Source organism: Giraffa tippelskirchi, chromosome 2 (assembly GCF_054371585.1).
Source record: "Giraffa tippelskirchi isolate mGirTip1 chromosome 2, T2T-mGirTip1v1.2.pri, whole genome shotgun sequence".
In the NCBI taxonomy this organism is placed as follows: Eukaryota; Metazoa; Chordata; class Mammalia; order Artiodactyla; family Giraffidae; genus Giraffa; species Giraffa tippelskirchi.
The window spans coordinates 224627921-224648265 of record NC_137276.1 but is presented as its reverse complement, the minus strand read 5'-3'; the positions used below and the strand labels follow the sequence as shown (position 1 = coordinate 224648265).

The 20345-nt window shown below is 42.6% G+C and overlaps 1 protein-coding gene across 12 annotated transcripts in view; it reads left to right on the top strand.

Moving 5' to 3' along the window:
• TIAM1 (TIAM Rac1 associated GEF 1) overlaps nt 1–20345 on the top strand; it is a 665813-nt gene that overhangs the window by 483481 nt on the left and 161987 nt on the right. For 8 of the 12 annotated variants that reach the window (XM_081558048.1, XM_081558046.1, XM_081558049.1 and 5 more), the window contains 5 exons: nt 9191–9249; nt 10210–10312; nt 13291–13378; nt 15350–15522; nt 19049–19852. In XM_081558048.1, the coding sequence (XP_081414174.1) occupies nt 9191–9249; nt 10210–10312; nt 13291–13378; nt 15350–15522; nt 19049–19518 (893 nt within the window). In that variant the 3' untranslated portion in view covers nt 19519–19852. Of the gene's footprint in view, nt 1–9190; nt 9250–10209; nt 10313–13290; nt 13379–15349; nt 16338–19048; nt 19853–20345 lie in introns of those variants that run through there. The other 4 variants (XM_081558051.1, XM_081558062.1, XM_081558069.1 and 1 more) reach the window with 2 other exon arrangements.

Here is a 20345-nt window from a genome sequence, read left to right as displayed (position 1 = left end):
CAGAGAGGTTTATTCCTCCAGTTCCATTCTTCTTTCTCAAGACTCCTTTGGCTATTCAGGGTCTCTTGTGTTTCCATATGAATCATGAAAGTTTTTGTTCTCATTCTGTGTGTGAAAAATGTCATTGGTAATTTGATAGGGATTGCATTAAATCTGTAGATTGCATTTGGTAGTATAGACATTTTCACAATATTGATTCTTCCTACCCAGGAACTTGGAATATCTCTCCATCTGTTTATGTCAACTTTAATTTCTTTCATCAGAGTCTTATAATTTTCTGTGTACAGTTCTTTTGTCTTCTTAGGTAAGTTTATTCCTAGATATTTAATTGTTTTTGTTGCAATGGTGAATGGGATTGATTCCTTAATTTCTCTTTCTGATTTTTCATTGTTAGTATTTAGAAATACAAGTGATTTCTGTGTATTGATTTTGTATCCTGCAACTTTGCTGAATTCACTAATTAGCTCTAGTAATTTTCTGATACTATCTTTAGGGTTTTCTATGTACAGTATCATGTCATTTGCAAAGAGTGAGAGCTTTACTTCTTCTTTTCTGATCTGATTCCTTTTATTTCTTTTTCTTCTCTGATTGCTGTAGCTAGGACTTCCAGAACTATGTTGAATAATAGTGGTAAAAGTGGATACCTTTGTCTTGTTCCTGATCTTAGAGTGAATGCTTTCAGTTTTTCACCATTGAGAATAATGTTTGCTGTAGGCTTATTATAGATGGCCTTTACTATGTTGAGGTAGGTTCCTTCTATGCCCATTTTTTGAAGAATTTTAATCATAAATGCGTGCTGAATTTTGTCAAAGGCTTTTTCTGCATCTATTGAAATTATCATATGGTTTTTATCTTTCAATTTGTTACTATGGTGTATCACACTGATTGATTTGCATATATTGAAGAATCCTTGCATCCCTGGAATAAACCCAGCTTGATCATGGTGTGTGAGCTTTTTGATGTGTTGCTGAATTCTGTTTGCTAACATTTTGTTGAGGATTTTTGCACTATGTTCATCAGTAATATTGGTTGGTAGTTTTCTTTTTTGTGTGTTGTCTTTGTCTGGTTTTGGTATCAGGGTGATGGTGGTCTCGTAGAATGAGTTTGGAAGTGTTCCTTCCTCTGCAATTTTTTGAAAGAGTTTTAGAAGAATAGGCATTAGTTCTTCTATAAATCTTTAATAGAATTCTCCTGTGAAGCCATCTGATCCTGGGCTTTTGTTTTTTGGGAGATTTTTGATCACAGCTTCAATTTCAGTTCTTGTAATTGGGTTGTTCATAATTTCTATTTCTTTCTGGTTCAGTCTTGGAAGATTGAACTTTTCTAAGAATCTGTCCATTTCTTCCAGGATATACATTTTATTGCCATATAGTTGTTCATAATAGTCTCTTATAATCCTTTGTATTTCTGCATTGTCTGTTGTAACCTCTCCTTTTTCATTTCTAATTTTGTTGATTTGATTCTTCTCTCTTTTTTTCTTGATGAGTCTGGCTAAAGGTTTGCCAATTTTGTTTCTCTTCTCAAAGAACCAACTTTTAGTTTTATTAATATTTACTATTGTTTCTTTCATTTCTTTTTCATTTATTTCAGCTCAGATCTTAATGATTTCTTTCTTTCTACTAATTTTGGGGTTTTTTTGTTCAGTGTTTTTCTTATTTCTTGAGGTAGGATTGTATTGCTATTAACTTCCCTCTTAGGACTGCTTTTGCTGCATTCTTATAGGTTTTGAGTTGTCATGTTTCCATTGTCATTTGTTTCTAGAAATTTTTTGATTTCCTTTTTGATTTCTTCAGTAATCTCTTGGTTATTTAGAAATGTGTTGTTTAATCTCCGTGTGTTTGTGTTTCTTAGTTTTTTCCCTTGTAACTGATATCTAGTTTGATAGCATTGGGGTAAGAAAAGATGCTTGATACGAATTCAATTTTCTTAAATTTACTGAAGTTTGATTTGTGACCCAAGATGTGATCTATCATGGAGAATGTTCCATGTGCACTTGAGAAGAAGGTGTGTTCTTCTGTATTTGGGTGTTGGCACGTTTGATATTGTCCCAGAGGTCTCTGAGACTATCTTCGGTTCTTTTCATTCTTTTTACTTTATTCTGCTCTTTAGAACTTATTTCCACCACTTTATCTTCCAGCTCACTGATGTGTTCTTCGGCTTCAGATATCCTGCCATTGATTCCTTTTAGAGTATTTTTAATTTCAGTAATTGTGTTGTTTGTCTCCGTATGTTTATTCTTTACTTCTTCTAGGTCTTTGTTAATTGATTCTTACACAGTCTCCATTTTGTTTTCAAGGTTTTTGTTAATCTTTACTATCATTTTTCTGAATTCTTTTTCAGGTAGCTTGCCTATTTCTTCTTCATTTATTTGAACTTCTGTATTTCTAGTTTGTTCCTTCATTTGTGTAGCATTTCTCTGCCTTTTCATTTTTTTTTTTAACTTATTGTGTTTGAGGTCTCCTTTTCCCAGGCTTCAAGGTTAAATTCTTTCTTCCTTTTGGTTTATGCCTTCCTAAGGTAGGTCCAGTGGTTTGTGTAAGCTTCCTATAGGGTGAGATTTGTGCTGAGTTTTTGTTTGTTTGCTTTTCCTCTGATGGGCAAGGCTGAGTGAGGTGGTGATCCTGTCTGCTAATGATTGGGCTTGTATTTTTGTTTTGTTTGTTGTTTAGATGAGGCGTCCTGCACAGGGTGCTACTGGTGGTTGGGTGATGCTGGGTCTTGTATTCAAGTGGTTTCCTTTGTGTGAATTCTCACTATTTGATACTCCTTACAATTAGTTTCCTCGTAATCTAGGGTCTTGGAGTCAGTGCTCCCACTCCAAAGGCTCAGGGCTTGATTTCTGGTCAGGAACGAAGATTCCACAAGTGGTTTGTTATGGCATTAAGTGAGATTAAAACAGATACCCCAAAACGAGAAACCAAAGATGAACCCCAAACAAATGGTAGTTACAAAATCAGGCAAATAATAATTAAAATAATGGAATATACACATATACATATACACCCATGAGCAAAGTCAAAACAGTCCAACAAAAATAAAGTACAGTAGATTGACCTGGCAAATAAAGGAAACCAAAAATTATATGTACCAGTCAAGAACAAAACTAACCAAAGCAGACACTGGAAAACAAAACTGAAGCACGGTGCCAATTGGTGAATAAAGCAATGAAAATAAAGCTAACAAATATGTTGAGAGGAAAGCAAAGAAGAAAAAGAAAGAATAGATATGCAAAGTTAAATAGAAGTAGATAAAGAAGATTTATATATATTAAAGATTAACTGCAAGGTGAAAAGCACAGTAGGAAAAGCAAACAAAGGAATAAATGTAGAAAAAATAATAATAGGTTTAAAAAGTTAAGAATTAAAGAAAAGAGAGAAAAAAAGAAAACTGCACAGAACTGCAAAAGCCCAAAGTAGAGGCAGTGGTTTATAAAAACAATAAAAAATGTGACTGAGGGGAAAAAAAAGCTCAAAAGCTTAGTTAGATTTCACAGTGCCAATAAAATCGACAGCTACAACAGAGGGGGAAAAGGGGCGGGGGGGGGTGAATCCTGAAGAATCAACAGAACAAGTCAAAACAGAAGAATAATAAATGTTTTTCTTGTCATTGCTGTCAGAGTCCTTTCCCTCGCTGGCAGTCACCATCCACCTCACCTCCCTAGGAAGCCTTCTAGCACTGTGCTGATCTCTGGACCTGCTGTGGGGTCAGCTCAGACTCTAACCTGGTCCTATTCCTATGTGTTCTTGCCTCCAATGTCCACAGCTATCAGAAATAGTGTGTTTTCTTTGTGGGAGCTCTCAATGTCCTTTTATATATTCCATAGACACAGAGTCTGCCTAATTGATTGTGTAGATTTAATCTGCAGCTTGTACAGCTGGTGGGAGGGTTTAGGGTCTTCTTCCTTACCCACATTTCCCCTGGGTTTCAATTGTGGTTTTGTTGCCACCTCTGCATGTGGGTCGTCCACTGGGGTTTGCTCCTGAGGCTTCCCTGAAGGACTTGGGTTTGCCCCTGTGAGGGCAGGTGTGGAGGTGGTGCAGCTGCTTGGGTCGCAGGGGTTCTGGCAGCACCAGGTACTCAGGGGAGTTGGCGTCTAGAGCAGCAGGAAATATAAGTGCTCTAGAAGGGTATGGCAACAAATATTGGCTAATACGCTCCAGGATTCTTGCCTGGAGAACTCCCTGACAGAGAAGCCTGTCAGGCCACAGTCTACAGGGTCACAAAGACTTGGACACGACTGAAGCAACCCTGTGAGCATCGATGCAAGACTTCTTTTGCCTGTGGCAGCTCTGCCCCAGTGAGGGTTGAGCATGAAAGTGGCGCCCCTGGTGGTGCCAAGTGTGCAGGGACACGGACTGCCTCCACAGCAGTAGTTATGGCCCTATCAGAGCCTTTTTTTGAGCCTCTTGTAGCTGGTGATCAGAAGGCTTCTTTGGCCAGTCTCTCTCCGTAGCTCCGCCCATTCAGGCACTTAGAGGGCTCCCTTGCCTGGGGTCCTTCTTTGTTGTTCGTGCATCAGGCACTCAAAGGGGCACCCTGGGTGGGGTCCTACTCTATAGTTCGGGGCATCAGTCACTTAAAGGGGAACCCTGGGTGGGGTCCTACTCTATAGTTCGGGGCATCAGTCACTTAAAGGAGCACCCTGGGTGGGGTCCTGCTTTGCAGGTCAGTGCATCAGTTACTTAAAGGGGCACCCTGGGTCGGGTCCTACTCTGTAGTTCAGTGCGTCAGGCGTTTGAGGGGCCAGCCTGTCTGTTGTTCAGCTGCTGATGCTGGCATGCGAGGAGAGAGGCTATGGTGATGGCTGCACCCCCTACGCATGACTCAGTAGTATCACTTTGCTTCCATGGCTGCCCAGCTTTCCTCCACAGGCATTTCCCACCACAGTCTCCTCCCTCACATCCCCTCAATCCGTCTGTCTGCAGTCATCAGCAGCCCTCGCCCGGGGATTACTCCACAATCCCTAAACTCCAGCTTCCAGCTGCTACGCCCTCCAGGGGACCTGCGTCCCTGTCCGGGGTATGTATGGCTGCGGCAAGGACTGTCAGATTCCATTTAGGCTGCCACAGATCAGCTGTTTCACTCTCAGCCTTAAATGTTTCTCCTCTGACTCAGACAATTGCTTTGAAGTGGGGATCAGACCTCTGCTTCAGTTCCCCCACCCTCCAAGGGAAGGTCCAGTCCTACTAACACTCCTGTTTTCCCCCCTAGTTCCTTCGTCCTACCGAGTTTTGTGTGGTTCTGTATATTCTCGTCCACTGGTCACTGGTATTCCACTTCCACTGGTCCTCCTGTCCCCTCTCAGCTGGTGTTCTGCATGCACTTCTGTGTCGGAAGGTGTATTCTTGATGTATCCGTGGAGAGAGATGTACTCCACGTCCACCAACTCCTCCACCACCTTGTTCTCTCTGTTTACTGCTTTTTAAACTGAACTCTTTTCTTGGATGATGTGAACAGTTCATACCCAAGTGGAACATCCCAGTGGTATTAAAATCAGGACGTTTAATACAAAGATTCATTGGATTTCCTAATTAGATCCCTCAGCCTTCATTGAAAACCTTAATGATAGTCCTAAAAATTCCAAAGAGCCATTATTGTAACTGTTGATGCCATCTAATTAAAAGTAATAAAGAAGCATATAAGTGTAAAGGAAAACTATGTGACTAAATATGATATTCAAAGGAGTTAGTGGGGTATTTTTACACGCTGGTGGTTTTTGGTTGGAGTGGGTATTTTTGGCAGGGGGAGGGATACTATTTGTTTCATTTCTCACCCTTAATAGTTCTGTTTCTAATATCGCAATTTCTTTTTTTTAAATTATTTATTTATTTTTGACTGCGCTGGGTCTTTGTTGCTATGCAGTCTTTTTCTCTAGTTGTGGAGAGCAGGGGCTACTCTCTCGTTGCGGTGCATGGGCTTCTCGTTGCAGTGGCGTCTCTTGTTGCAGGACACAGGCTGTAGGGCGTGCAGGTTTCAGTAGTTGCGGCTCCCAGGCTCTAGAGCGCAGGCTCCATCGTTGTGGTGCATGGGCTTAAAAGCTCCTGGGCAAGTGGAATCTTCCCGGACCAGAGATTGAACCCGTGTCCCCTGCACTGGCAGGCTGATTCTTACCCACTGCACGGAGAGGTCTGGGAGCTTTCTGATACTTCTTAGTAGGTCGTTTATGGGATGTAGAATTCTGAAGGAAATGACCCAAACCATCTTTCTCCCTGTTTCTGATGCTGGGCACAGATGAACCATGCCAGAGTTTAGCATTGGAATTTTTCATACCTATCTCCAATATTTTACAGATTTCTTGCTTTTAGAAATAACAGATTTAGAATAAGAAAATCATGAGTGGGAGAAACCAGGAGGTTGGCAGTTTACTCTGTGAAAGGCCATAGAGTAAACATTTCAGGCTTCACAGACCCAGAGGCCATATGTAGCCAGATGCAGCCATAGACAGTATGTAAACAAATGGGCACCATATTGGTGGGTTGAGCAGAAGCGGATGGGCCCTAGCTTGCCAATCTGTGATAGAAAAGGTCCAGGAAAATGCCAGTTTTAAGGTTTGGGGCTTTTGTGACACAAGCCCAGGTCAGGGGCAGTGTGTGTGTGTTTGGCTCTGGAGGAGGGCATGGCAACCCACTCCAGTATTCTTGCCTGGACAATCCCATGGACAGAGGAGCCTGGTGGGCTACAATCCGTATGGTCACAATGAGTCAGACATGACTGAAGCGACTGAGCACGCATGAACAGACTATTGTCATCACAGTGAGCTACGTTTTTTACGATTCCCAGTCCTTAAAAGGTGACATGTTGGCAGTTTCGGTGTGATTTTTAAGTAGCAAGGCAGAAGTAACAGAGCCTTAGAAATGCATTTTGAAACAAGGAAGAGTTGCTAGGAGGGAGAACAGGCAGCTTTGAGGTTAAAACATGGTTGTCTTGTTTCCGTTGGGACCTCTGATCTCAGGAAATGGTGCTGCTTTTCTTCTGAAACTGAAGTTGACCGGCTGCCAACATAGCACCTTGATGTTTTACTCCCAGGAAGGCTACTTTGTGCTCAGGATTGACAGTCATCACCTTTCAAAGAAGGCTAGTTTGTGCTCAGGGTTGACGATCATGACCTTTAAACAGACATCACCCTGGAAGGCTTCACCCTGGAAGGGTGTTAGATGCTCATCCTTTGGGATATAGAGCGAGTGTTTTAGGCTGGTCAGGGCAGCCAGGAGTTTTGAAGGTCAAGGCTGTGTCCGAAGGGATGGGCAACACTTGGAGTTGGTTGAGTGAGAGTCACCCCATGGATCAGGGAGGGGTCAAGGCAGAGGTATTCATAGACGGGACTGAGGTCCACTCTGGTCCTCCTACCACGATCCTAGATGGTCCAGGTAAACCGAGGCAGGTCAGTAGTATGGTAACAAGTTCACTGAGTTCCGGTCCAAGGAGGTGATGGATCTTTGGAGATGAAGGTCACTGACACCCTCACCCTCTCCTGGAGGGGATCTCCCTCACTTTTAACGGGACCTGCTGTCCTGGCCACTGTGATTTCTGAAGGTTTTGTGGTCAGGACAGAGGGCGTCCCCAGGCACTAGTGCACATCCTCCATCAGAGCTGCTGTGGCCTCCTGGGGTCAGTGGGAACCTCACGGTCTATCCTCTGGGAGTTTTATGAAGTCAGGTGCTTAGACAGCCCAGACTCGGTGACTGGGATCCCTTTCTTTGTACTCCATCACTTCTTTTCCCACAGTGGAGATGAGAGCAGTCTTAAACTTAGGGAATCTGACCTGTCCTACCTGGCTTGGATGAAAAGGGAACCAGACACAGTGGGTTGCTCTGCAGAGAGCCTGGGGGCCTGTCCCTGAGAATTCTCTGCGCCTGGTACCCCAGGGGTGCCCCCTCTGTGTGACTGATGGGGTCCCTAGTATGACTCAGGGTCAGAGTGTGAAGGGAGATAGAGACCCCGATTCAGAGAGCCAACAATGGACTGGGATCACCCCTGTTGTGCTGGCCACCGGTTCTTATTCCAGGAGGCGTTAGAATCACTGAGTGTTAAATGTGCTTGGCATTGCTTCAGGTATTCTATGGAAGATTATGCATAACACCATTCTACCACCTCCCCTCCACTTCGCCCCCAAAGAATATAAGAATAAAACAACATACTTCTAGCTTCTAAAAACAGCTTATTTTTTTTTTAAGATTTTTTTTTTGATGTGGACCATTTTTAAAACCTTTTTTAAAAATGTATTTTTAATTGGAGGATAGTTGCTTTACAATGTTTTGTTGATTTCTGCCATACATCAACATGAATCAGCCATAGGTATACATATGTGCCCTCCCTCTTAAACTTCCCTCCCACCCCATCCCACACCTCTAGGTTGTCACAGAGCACAAGGTTGAGCTCCTTGTGTTATATAGCAGCTTCCCATTAGCTCTCTGTTTTACATATGGTAATGTATATATTTCTATGCTACTCTCTCAGTTTGATCCACCTTCTCCTGTCCTCCATATTTTTAAAGTCTATTAAATTTGTTACAATGCTGTTTCTGTTTTATGTTTTGGTTTTTGGCCATAGAGGCATGCAGAATCTTAGCTCCCCTACCAGGGTTCGAACCTGCACCCCCTGCAGTTGGAAGGCTAAGTCTCCACCACTGGACTCCTAGAGAAGTCCTGAAATGGCATATGATTCATCCTGTTTGGAAGAAGTAGAACTGCATTCTTCTTAGTAAACCAGTTTTTATTTATTCAGGTCAAAAAGATGAATTACACTTTTTGAGTTATGAGCACTGTGTAATATCACTTTGATCTACAGAAATAGAAATTACCTTAAGCACTATATTTATTATTGATGTTTGCATTGTTACTTCAGCTGCTAAACTAGTACGTTTTTGTTTAATATGTATAAGCTGAAGTTTGAAGGCTGAAGAGAGAGCGTAGTTAAAAGATATATTTACCCCAAAGTTTCCAGTGGGGCAGGAGGGTTTGTTTCCATCTGTATAGGCTTCCTGTATTTATCTGGGACCTGGAAAATTGTGTCTGAGCAGGCTTTGGTGTCTCTCAGATGTGCAGAGGGAGTGGGGGTGGAAGGGGAGCTCGTTCATGGGGACTCTCTGTCCTCTTCATAACTGTAGTGTTTGTTACCACAAGTTATTGAAGTGAAGGGGAAAACCCAACGCCTTACGTGCCATAACCGCCTTCATTTTATGTTTTTCCAGTCTTCAAAACTGCCGTGGTCCTTGTCTATAAAGATGGTACCAAGCAGAAGAAGAAACTTGTAAGACTTTTTCTTTCACCCCCATAGTTTCAAAGTATCTCCCCTTTCTATCTGCTTCTCAGTTGGATCTGTGTAATTATGATTCTGAACCTTTGTCAGGCATGCATGTTTTATGATTTTTTTTTTTTTTTTTGAGGTGTTAACTGAGCATTTGAGGAAATTGCCCATCCTGTAGGCGGCTCACATTTAGAGCATAAAAATACTGGGTTAGCCAAAAAGTTCGTTGGGGTTTTTCCATAACATGGGGAAACCTGAGTGAACTTTTTGGCCAACCCAGTTAATAACTACTGAACCTACCCTGGCCAGAACTTTCCAACACTAGTTTTATCCCCTCCCTGTTCTTCCTGTCCCCCATCTGTTCTTGTTTTGGGGTCCCTTCTCTCCTTTTTCTTTTGTCTCTCTTTTGCCTGAATTTGGTTAGCAAGCTCATTTGCACACCCTCAGCAGATTTTGTCATCTGGCCTCTGGCTTGCTATTGGGTGAACAGAAGTGCTCATGGGGCCGGTAAGGGGCAGCCCAGGATTACAACATCGCTGTTTTTATTTTGAAAATTTAAACAATTTAATTTTTAACTTAAAAAAATTAGTTTTAGTAATGTCTTAAGTTTTATTATTTTTTGAAGTACAATTGATTTTACAGTATTGTGCCAGTGTCTGCTGTACAGCAAAGCAACTCAGTTATATGCATATAGACATTCCTTTTTTTATTCTATTCCATTATGGTTTATCACAGGCTATTGAATACAGCTCTCTGTACAATACGCTAGGACCTTGTTGTTTATCCATCCTGTATATAATAGTTTGCCTCTGCTAATCCTAGAGTCCTAGTCCCTCACCCCCTCTCCTGCTTGGCAACCACAGGGCTGTTCTGTGTCTGCAGCGTCACTGGCTTAGAAAGTGTGAGGGTCTGGTCCAGACTGAGACATAGATCTCATGCACCTGGTTCCTTCTCTCCCTACAGGTAGGATCACATAGGCTTTCAATTTACGAGGACTGGGACCCCTTCCGATTTCGACACATGATTCCTACCGAAGCTCTGCAGGTTCGCGCTTTGGCAAGTGCAGGTAAACTCTGAAATGGGTTGGGTACATCTTTCTATGTATGAGCTGTTTCTCTGAATCCACACTCTTGGCTCCAGCCACTCCACCGTCTTTTTTCGTCTTTGCTTATGTCTTCTTTCCCTCAATCTCTTCATTGCCTCTTATTTGCCCAGCTATTTGTTAAATGATCTAAGTGAATGGACGTCATGCCTTTACTACTGTTCCAAGGAATTCTATTCATTCTGTTATATGTATTAATAACTTTACAGTGACACATCTAAGTAGCAGTGAGTCTTATACTGGAAAGAATCTTTGAGACTGTGAGCAGACAAAGCCCATGTAAATAACTTACTGGACTTTTAACCGAGAGATCCCAAAAGGCCTCCAAAGCACACAAAAAAAGCCATTGAATACATTTTTTTTTTTCCGGAAGCATTACAAATCTTTATGTTTGTATAAGCATGAAATGTCACTTTTCTTCTATTACCCGTGAAGCCAATTGTCAGGTAGTGATGAATGTATTGGGTTGGCCAAATTAGTTTGTTCAGGTTTTTCAGTAAGATGCTATGGACAGTCTTGAACTTTCTGGCCAACTCAGGACTTGATTAGATGATGCTTTAGTGCATGAGAAGAGAAGCTAATGTCAGCATGGTATTGACTTAGAATAGCAGTGTTTCTGTGACTCGGGGCCCATCATCCAGGGCTTCATTTGTGGCTGTATTAGGAAGGAGCAATTAGAGGTGGTTCTCCCAGGCACACCCTGGGAGGAGCAGCTTTGGGGTCAAGTGGAAACTCTTGGAACACTCTAATCCCTGTCCCACCTGGACGCAGGTGCAGCTTTCTGGTCGTAAAGAGAGGCTGAGATGGTGGACCTCTGCAGATGCACAGTCATCTGTATTTGTGTTTTGTGTTCTGATGTTGACTAAAAAATATAGTCACAACCTGAAAGTAGAGAGTTATTTTATTTGGTGGGAAAGTTTAGGACTCTGAGCCCAGGAGCCAGCATCTCAGTAGCTCTGAGAAACCTGCTCCAAGGAGGCACAAGGGGACATCGGGCTATATACAGGTTTGCCACAAAGGGAGCAGGCAGTCTGAACATCAGAGATCAGGTATCAAGAATTTAGCATTCTGTATATGGGAAGATGCAAGCCTCTGGGCTCACTGAATTCATTCCTTTCATATGCACCTCAGCTATCTGGGACCAATCCTGTTTCCCTGTTCACCTTGCTTCTTACATTTCCCCCAGCTCCTCAACAGTCCCAATAAAGGGTGGCAGCATCTGTTGGAATGCAGTTTTGGGAGCCCTCGTTCACCTTTGGAGGCCAGAAATCACTGATGGCTGTGACGTTTCTTGTTTATTAACATGGCAGGAGATATTTTCATTTCACACTGGCGTCTAACATGAGTGCACAGTTCTTTGTGTCTGATTGGCATCACTCATCTTCTCCCTGTTTGCACTTGTCCCCTCCATCAGCCATAAAATTGGCTCTAGTCCTTATAGAACCAACTCTTTCCTAATCCAGTGTCATGAAGACAAACCATCTGCAGTATTTGGTAAACCTTCAGTTACTCACCCAAGTTAAACTAGAAATCGCTTCCTTCACAGCTGTTATGCGTCGCACAAAGAGAACTCAAATGCAAAAACCATGACTGGTAAATGCATTGGGAGTGACTATCTGCCTTACGAATATTTGTCTGGCAAACCTTCTGGTCCAGAGATTTACCCTGTTGCTTTTTAACTCTGATTTGATTAGTAAAATTGATTTACAGATGAATTTTCAGGAACCTAGAAATCTTAGGTCTACAAACAGCTCTAATAGTATTTTGAAGTTTAGGCTCTTAAATACTAGTGTTGTCTTACTTTACAGTCTTAGGTTGTGAATTATCTAGTTCCTGTGTTTCCTTGTGCCTGGTTTATATCTGGAAAAGCCCATGTTTACAGCACGCTGTAAAGGCTTCTCAGGCTGGAATTTTGCCTTCCTTGAGGACTGAATACATGGAGAACTTAAGTTCGGAAAACAAAGCCATCTTTGTGAATGTGACGTTCCATTCTCACCCTCTGGCTTTCACTCAAATCAAGTTTAAAATCATCAAGATGAAAGCTTATTTTCATGGAGTTGTAAAGACTAGCCAACAGGTCTCCTTATGAAGTACATGCCAATGGATTTGAGAATCAGAAGATGGAAATTTCTAGATTTTTGTCTGCATTTGGGAGAACTTGTGAAACTTACTTTATATGGGTCCTGGTTGGGTTTAAATAATGTGAGCATGATGAGGGTTTGTTGTGACCAGGGTGTGGAACCAGTAGGTAAGCATGAGAGTTCACAATGTGCAGAGTTCAGTGTGCCTGCAATGAACTGTCTCTTTTATAAACACTAATAATGAATAACAGGGTAAAATAATATGATATTGAGGCACTGAAAGACTTAAAAATTACTTCTAAATATAGCTTATTCTTACCTTCTCAGATACCATTTTTGCTTCACTCAGATTGGGCTCTATGGGTGGACTGAGAAAGAAGAGCCCCATTTATTCCCAGGACATGCCTGTCCAGAGCACCAGGCCTGGTCACAGTGGGAAGGCTGTCGTGCTGATGGAAAGGGCCTGCCTCTCTTTATCACTGGCCTACATTGGAATCTTGGGCTCCATCTCATCCAGTGTTGCCAAAACAACGAATTACTTAATTAAAATAGTTCAGCCAAACGGGCGGTGAAGCTAAAAGGGTCAGTTCTTCCATCAGTATGATTGACTGATTGTCCTTTTAGACCATCCAGAGGGAGATTTTAGCAACTGAAAATTTTCCAAGTGTTCTTTTTCTTTTGCACCCATTAAGCTCAATCACTTAGCCTCTTGAGATCATGGGACAGGAATGAAGTTGCTTTGGTCTTAGGCGGCTCTGCAGTATTTAATCTTGACACCAAAGCATGCAAGATGCTTTTATAAAAATGCAAATAAATTTATTTGAAACTTACTCTCATTCATCCTTGTTTAAATTTATCTAGATGCAGAAGCAAATGCCGTGTGTGAAATCGTCCATGTAAAGTCGGAGTCTGAAGGGAGGCCGGAGAGGGTCTTCCACCTGTGCTGCAGGTGAGCCTGGAGCCGTGAAGTGTGGGCTGTGCTGTCCAGGGGGAAGGCATGTGGCTGTGCTTGGTGTCCCCAACCCCTCTGGGTTCTCTGGACCACCCTGTGCATCCTTAGAAGCAATATCCTTTTTCCTGTACATTTGAGAAAGTACTTAACACTTAATTGAGTAAGAGTCATCGGATCAATTAATTTTATTAGAATACAGACAGTAACCTGGTCAATTTAGTATCTTTCTAAAAGGAGATTGGAATTTTCATACATATCCAACATTCAAACGAGGGCGTTCTTCCCCTGTGTACATTTGGTGGGTTAGAAGGACATGGTTGTCTTATAACGTTTGGTTTTGGGGTTTGGGTGCACTGTTTGTACTGTAACATCTCTGAGATGCAACAGATGGGAGAGTCAGCTGGGAGGAGGTGAGCATGGTGCCGTGTTGCAGGGATCCATCATCATGTAGAGAAAGTTCAGCCCAGGGAGGCTGGCTCAGGTGACTCAGGTTCACCTGCAGATCTGGAGTGGAAGCTGAACTTACGATGAACTTATTTCTTCTTATTCTCACCCTCCCCTCCCCATTCCCCTCTGCTCCTCCTTCACCTCCTTCTCTTTAGGCTCTAGAGAATTTGAGGATTGGTACTTTTCTCAAGTGCAGCCCATACTCTCAACCAAATAAATATTTTATGCTTGTTAATAATATTTTATAGTGTGACTGCTGATATAGTAAGACATATTTACCAAACATCAACTAGGCTAAGCACCTTTCATGCATTATTTCAGTTAATCAGCCTGAGGTATTTATTCCATTTTTACTAATGAGTGGTCAAGGCTCATAGAGGCTACTTTGCTAAAACCTTATAGCAAATGAACTCTGAGTTCAAACTCAGTGGGTTTGACTTCAAAGCCTGTATTCTGTACTTCTGCTTCACCTGCCTGTGTTGGATGACAGGGAACAATAAATCCAAATCCTGCAAACCTGTTGGAACTAGAACAAATTTTTTTCAAATAATCTGTGATTGAGCACCACGCTTACTACATGTAGCACCACCTTTACCACATTATCTATTTAGGATAATATACTTGTGATTTTTTTGTTGTTGTTAAATCCACAGGGTCCAATGAGCCTGCCCCAGAGATGCCATATTCATTGTTAATAGGGAATACCAGGTAAAACTTACCTGGGTAAAAATACTGAGATCTTAGCAAGAAAAATAACTCACCTAGGATGTACTTTGGGAATTGGGTCTTGGGAAGATTTTCCAGTTCTTAACAATATAGCTTTAATACTTTCATGTTGACATGTGTCATGGGAGGCATTGATATATTTAAAACATTACTGACCAGAGATGTATTAATATGTCTTTTGTTGCCCAAATGTTATTGACTGGAGTCGTTTCAATTTTTGCTTACAAAATATTGAGTTGGCCAAAAAGTTTCTTCGAGTTTTCTGTAAGATACAACGAAAAACCTGAATGAAGTTTTTGGCCAACCCAGTAAATCACCAGCCACAGATGTTAGGTTCTGCAGAAATTCTCCAGTCAGTAATGTGTTAACAAGGAGGCCAAATGAGAGGAAGCTCAGAGTGTTGGGACCTTATTTCAGGGGTGCTGCAGAGCTGCAAGAATCTCTTGGTTTCTTTGTCTGTAAAAACACTGTAGCATGAAAGGCTCTGCCTTAAGTACTGAGAGCAGAATCCGACAACTCTGTCCGTAAAATCCATCTCTCCATCAGTCTATTCAGTAATGGGGTGCTCTGTCCCAGATTGGCTGCAGGAGATGAGTCACAAAGCATAAAGGGAAAGAAATACGTGTTCTTTATCTCCAGCAATGAAAACGCTCTTCAGCAGTGAAATTGGAATGGTGGCCTCCCATCTTTAACTTTGGTCCTCGGGGATATTTGTTTGACTGTACCTGATAGCATCAGAAGTTCACCGTGTGTTAAGTGCTGTTTCCCCAACACGTGTAAATCTTCTTTTCATAGCTCCCCAGAGAGCCGAAAGGATTTCCTGAAGGCCGTGCATTCCATCCTGCGAGATAAGCACAGAAGACAGCTCCTGAAGACCGAGAGCCTTCCCTCGTCCCAGCAATACGTCCCTTTCGGAGGAAAGCGGTTGTGTGCGCTGAAAGGGGCCAGGCCGGCCATGAACAGGGCAGGTACTGTGGGGATTCAGACATTCAAAATCCCTGTCACCCCCACTCCACTGTAGAACTGACGTCCTCGCTGAGCAAGACTTAGATTTGGCCTTGTGGGGGCTGATGTTGGAGTACATTCTTCCCTGGTGTGAGGTTCCCTGCCTTTGCCTCCCTCCGTTGATTTAAGCCTCTCGCCCTCCCTCAAGCTCTCCCTTGGCTGCCCTCCTCCTCCTGGCTGGTGAGCTCCCCTTCTCATCCGCCGAGCCAGGAAGTGAGCGCCTTCTCCTACTTGGAGGGGCTGTCTTAGCCTGCTTGCCGAATGAGAGTTGCTGCTTTGCATGACAGCCAGCTTTGTCCAGCAAAAAAAAAAAAAAGCAGTGTGTGATGTCTCAGCAAGGTCACAGCCCACCATTCTGAGAACATGGTGGCTTTGTCCTCCAGAAACACAGCCAGGCCTGTTCTCAGTAGGGAGGCTGTGTTTGGTAGACCAGATGACCCGTCAGATGTTACCTCACCTATGCCTGCAACTTTAATTTTAGTTTCTGTGTTGATTTGGGGAAGCCTTGAGCTGCTATTAGAAAAGAAGAATCTGGAATTTAAATGGTCCCAGAGTAAATCCTCTTTTAGGACTTATTCTATCACCTTAAAGCAGTAAACAGCAATACTACTACCTGTAAATGGCATTAAAATCTATCTAGAAAGAAAGATATTTTCATAACACTTGGGTATTAAAGACATCAAGATTTAACATATTTATCACTCCTTTCTTAAGAAGCAGTCCAAAATGTTGCAGGGAACATTCCAATAAAAGAGGCTTCCTTTGCATTTGCCAAAAAGCCTTCTCTTCTGGTGAATTTTCCGCCTGTTCTCAATTGTGTTGAAGAGGCAGGTATGGCACTGTGAATGGTTGAAGGTTTTCGTAGACATAACCTGCCTAGCTTGACAGGGTATATTACACTCTAAGTACCTTAAGTTTAGCTGATGTTAAAGAGACTAGTTACATCTATTCTTCAATCAATTGCTAAGTGTTTATTGGAAACCTGGTACGGTGAACACCTAGCACTCTTCTGGGCTTGCCAGTATCCATACTTCCCCATCCACAATTTCTCCTGGAGTCCTCATGTATTAAATAGCTTTGATCACCCCTTTAGAGCTCATAGCAGAGAATTTCACCTTGGAACTGTTTCATTTCTTTTACTTTCCAGATATATTTAATTAGGATTGGGACTATGTGTCCCAACCTCAGGAAAACCCACCTGTCATTGGCCAGGTTTTAGTTGTTAATTGATGAAACTAAAGTTAGAGCTCCATTCACTTTGAAACTAAGTATTTGTAGTCTGTGGGACACTCAGAAGTTTTCCCACTGAGATCCCTTTGGAAAGAAGACAACGTTGCTACAACCTACCCTATTATCTTGAATATCAAGAGAGAAAGCCTGGATGTCAGAGCCTAATGGCTCATTTTTGGCTGAAGAAAGTCTTTATCACTTTGCTTTTGAAGTTCCTCACTCTCATCATTCACATCAGATGATTTAAAAAGGGTGTTTGAGTGGGTCAGTGCTGTACTAGCTAATCAGTCTTAATAGGGAGTAATGGCAGTACTCAAGTCAAAGATTGTCTCTTGGAACCCCATAAGGCTGGCTGGGTTATTATGTTTTCTTTTAGTAAAGGATAGATTCTTATGCTACATTACTCATTGTCGTGATTCACGACACCCAGCTAGTTTATTTTTCCTTTTGCTCTTGTTTGAATAGAACAGTAAAGGCAAATATTCTGCCTCCCTTCGCCAAATGTCTGCCAGTGATTCAGCTACAGAGTTTTTGTTGTTTCAACGTTTTCTTAAGGAAATTTTTAGACATATAGAACAAGTGAAAGAATTATACACATTCCTACCTACTGTCTGTAATTAACTTTTTTATATATTTTCATTATCACATATCCATCCATCATCCATCAATTCATCTTACTTTGACACGTTTTCAGAATACAGGCATTAGCACTCCTTACCCCTAAATACTTCAGCCAGCACATCGTTGACAAATATTTCCAGTATCCCAGTTTGGAATTAAGGTAGTTCTAATATAGTGATTGGAGAGAGTCAGGCTCCACTGTGGTGATATTGAAGTAAAATTGAACAATAATTTTTGCTTCTTTCCAATGGAGTAGTACTATTTTTTTATTCTTTCTGTTTTCTATTTTTCCGGGAAGTGATTTTCATTCCCTGCCTTGAATGAGAGGAATGATGACGGAAACACAGGGATCTGAGACAGACGATGGTCAGAATGGGAGCCAATTTAGACCACTGTCTGGCTTACTGACCTTGCACCTGCTATATTTGAAGTCAAGGCTGTATTTGGCAGTAATTATGAATAGGCTTCTTACTTCTTGTAGCCCTGAAGCAGTTTAATGAATTTCCGGGCACAGATTTCAGGAAAGCAGCTCCTTATTGGTGTCCCAGCTCCTCCCTCCCACGGGAAAGCACATGGCACATTTCACTGTCCGTGGAGAAGGGGCAGTGTTTCCATATGTCTTTAGTGTGTATGTGTGTGTCTGTGTGTGTCTGTGTGAGTGTTTGCTTGACTGAGTGGCATATTTTGTTTGTTTTTAGTAATACTGATTTCCTAGAGGGCAGTGAGGTGAAAATACAAAATACAGAGATTTGTTTTTCTTAACTGTTAGTCGCTTTATTTTGCACTTTGCTCATCAGCTGCTTGAGTGTTGTATTATTCCTTTCTCATTCCACTCAGGCACTAGTAGTTTAATTGCTTTGTGGAAGAGAAATTGGGGATACATAGAACAGAGTCAGGAAGGGACTAAGGCTCAAAGTTGCTTTAGCCTCAATTTCACCTGAGGCTTTGTCAGAAAGAGGACTTGACATCTCGGAGACCCAGTCTTTTCTGGAGCCTCTCCAAAAACAATGCTGCGCCCTTAAGGTACCTGAAGATCCTCAAGAAATGTGACATTCAGAAAGCAATATAACTTGGACCAGTATTTTTCCCTCCTTGGTACATCATGGTGATTTCTCTAAAGACAGTGCAATGCTGAAAGCATCTCCATCCTTACTAAAGGCCTATTCCAGCTAAATGACTCTAGGACAGCCCCTGGGGGATCCTCAGAGCGCTGTGCCACAGGCCATGGTCAGGAAGGAGGGCGCTAATTAATCCCAGCGTTAGTGGTGGACTTGACAACAGCAGGAATCTGTATTACCTGCCTCCCAGATACACGGGTAGAGGAATGGATTATTTCACAGGGAGTCAAATCCCCTTTTCCCCATAACCTACAACCCACCCATGTCCCTATCCCCATCCCCCACCTCCTTGTCCTTCCGTCAGTGACTAGAATATCCTTTAATCCCAGACATCTCTGCCAGGTAAAGCCCCCGCCTGCCCCCTCAAGACAGACTGGACTCTAAGCCCCAAATGATACCCAGGCCCTAAATGCATATCTGGTAGTCTTTCGTTTCCTTTAACTTGTATTTGCTTTCTGGATTTTCATCACACATAAAGCATGTGGGGGTTTTATTGTTATATTTTTGTGTGTGTGTGCAGTGTCCGCCCCAAGCAAGTCTCTTGGGAGAAGGAGGCGGCGACTGGCCCGAAACAGGTTTACCATTGATTCCGATGCCATCTCCGCCAGCAGCCCGGAGAAAGACCCCCAGCAACCCCCCGGTGGCGGGGACACTGACCGCTGGGTGGAGGAACAGTTTGATCTTGCTCAGTATGAAGAGCAGGATGACATCAAGGAGACAGACATCCTCAGTGACGATGATGAGTTCTGTGAGTCCGCCAAGGGCGCCGCGGCGGACAGAGACCTGCAGGAGCGGCTTCAGGCCGCCTCCATCACTCAGCGGGAGAGAGGCCAGAAGCCCCTGGACAGTCACGCGTCCCGCATGACGCAGCTCAAGAAGCAAGCCGCCCTGTCAGGCATCAACGGAGGCCCAGAGAGTACGAGCGAGGAGGTCATTTGGGTTAGGCGCGAAGACTTTGCCCCCTCCCGCAAGCTGAACACTGAGATCTGACTGTGTCACGTTCCCCCATCCATAGCGAGTCCCTGTAGATACGTCTCCTGCCCCACCCTCCCCCGACTCCACCGCCCCCTACACTCCCCCCAACGGACCCGTGAGGGGTGGGGGGAAGCTCCCTTTAAGTCGCACTCTTGCACACAAACAGTTTTGGCAGCTGACTTTGTTCTGAAGCCATGTAGCCACCCAACTTGATCATTTTTAACCACATTGGAAAGAATTGTTCAAGAATCCCAAATCAGCTTGAGCTTCTGTGTATTATTACTAAGAGCTTTTATTTATTCTCAATTAATCAGGGCCTAAAAGAATTTTTTAAAAAAAAAAGGAAAAATTCTATATCACTGGAAAGCAAATTACCCCAGGAGTTGAACTATGTACAACAGATTAGCTTAAAGGATAGCACACGAAAAAATAATAAGGACGCTATCTGAAATTAATCCAGGAGCCACATCCTAGTTGGGAAAACAAAGCAACTATACAGCTAGCAGTGTTCTTTCTCCTTTCCCTCTTAAATGTCCGAGAATATCTGTGTATTTTAAGAATGTGTGAAGAGAGGGTGAAAATTTATGTTTTGATGAGCCTTTTTTTTACTTTTTCCTCTTCTGTTTTAGTCTATGGCTGTTCTTACTCAATGTCGGTGTTCGGAAGTTCTAGTTTTGCATAGAATTATAAAGATGCCAAACTCCTTGAAAAGAGATCCAAATTTATCACTTAAAAAAAAACACTATTTTTTGTATTTTATCTGAGATGCAGGGGGCACAAACAGATGAGACTTTTACAGTGTTAGTGTAACTCTGAGTTTAAAGAATGAGGATTTTACCTTT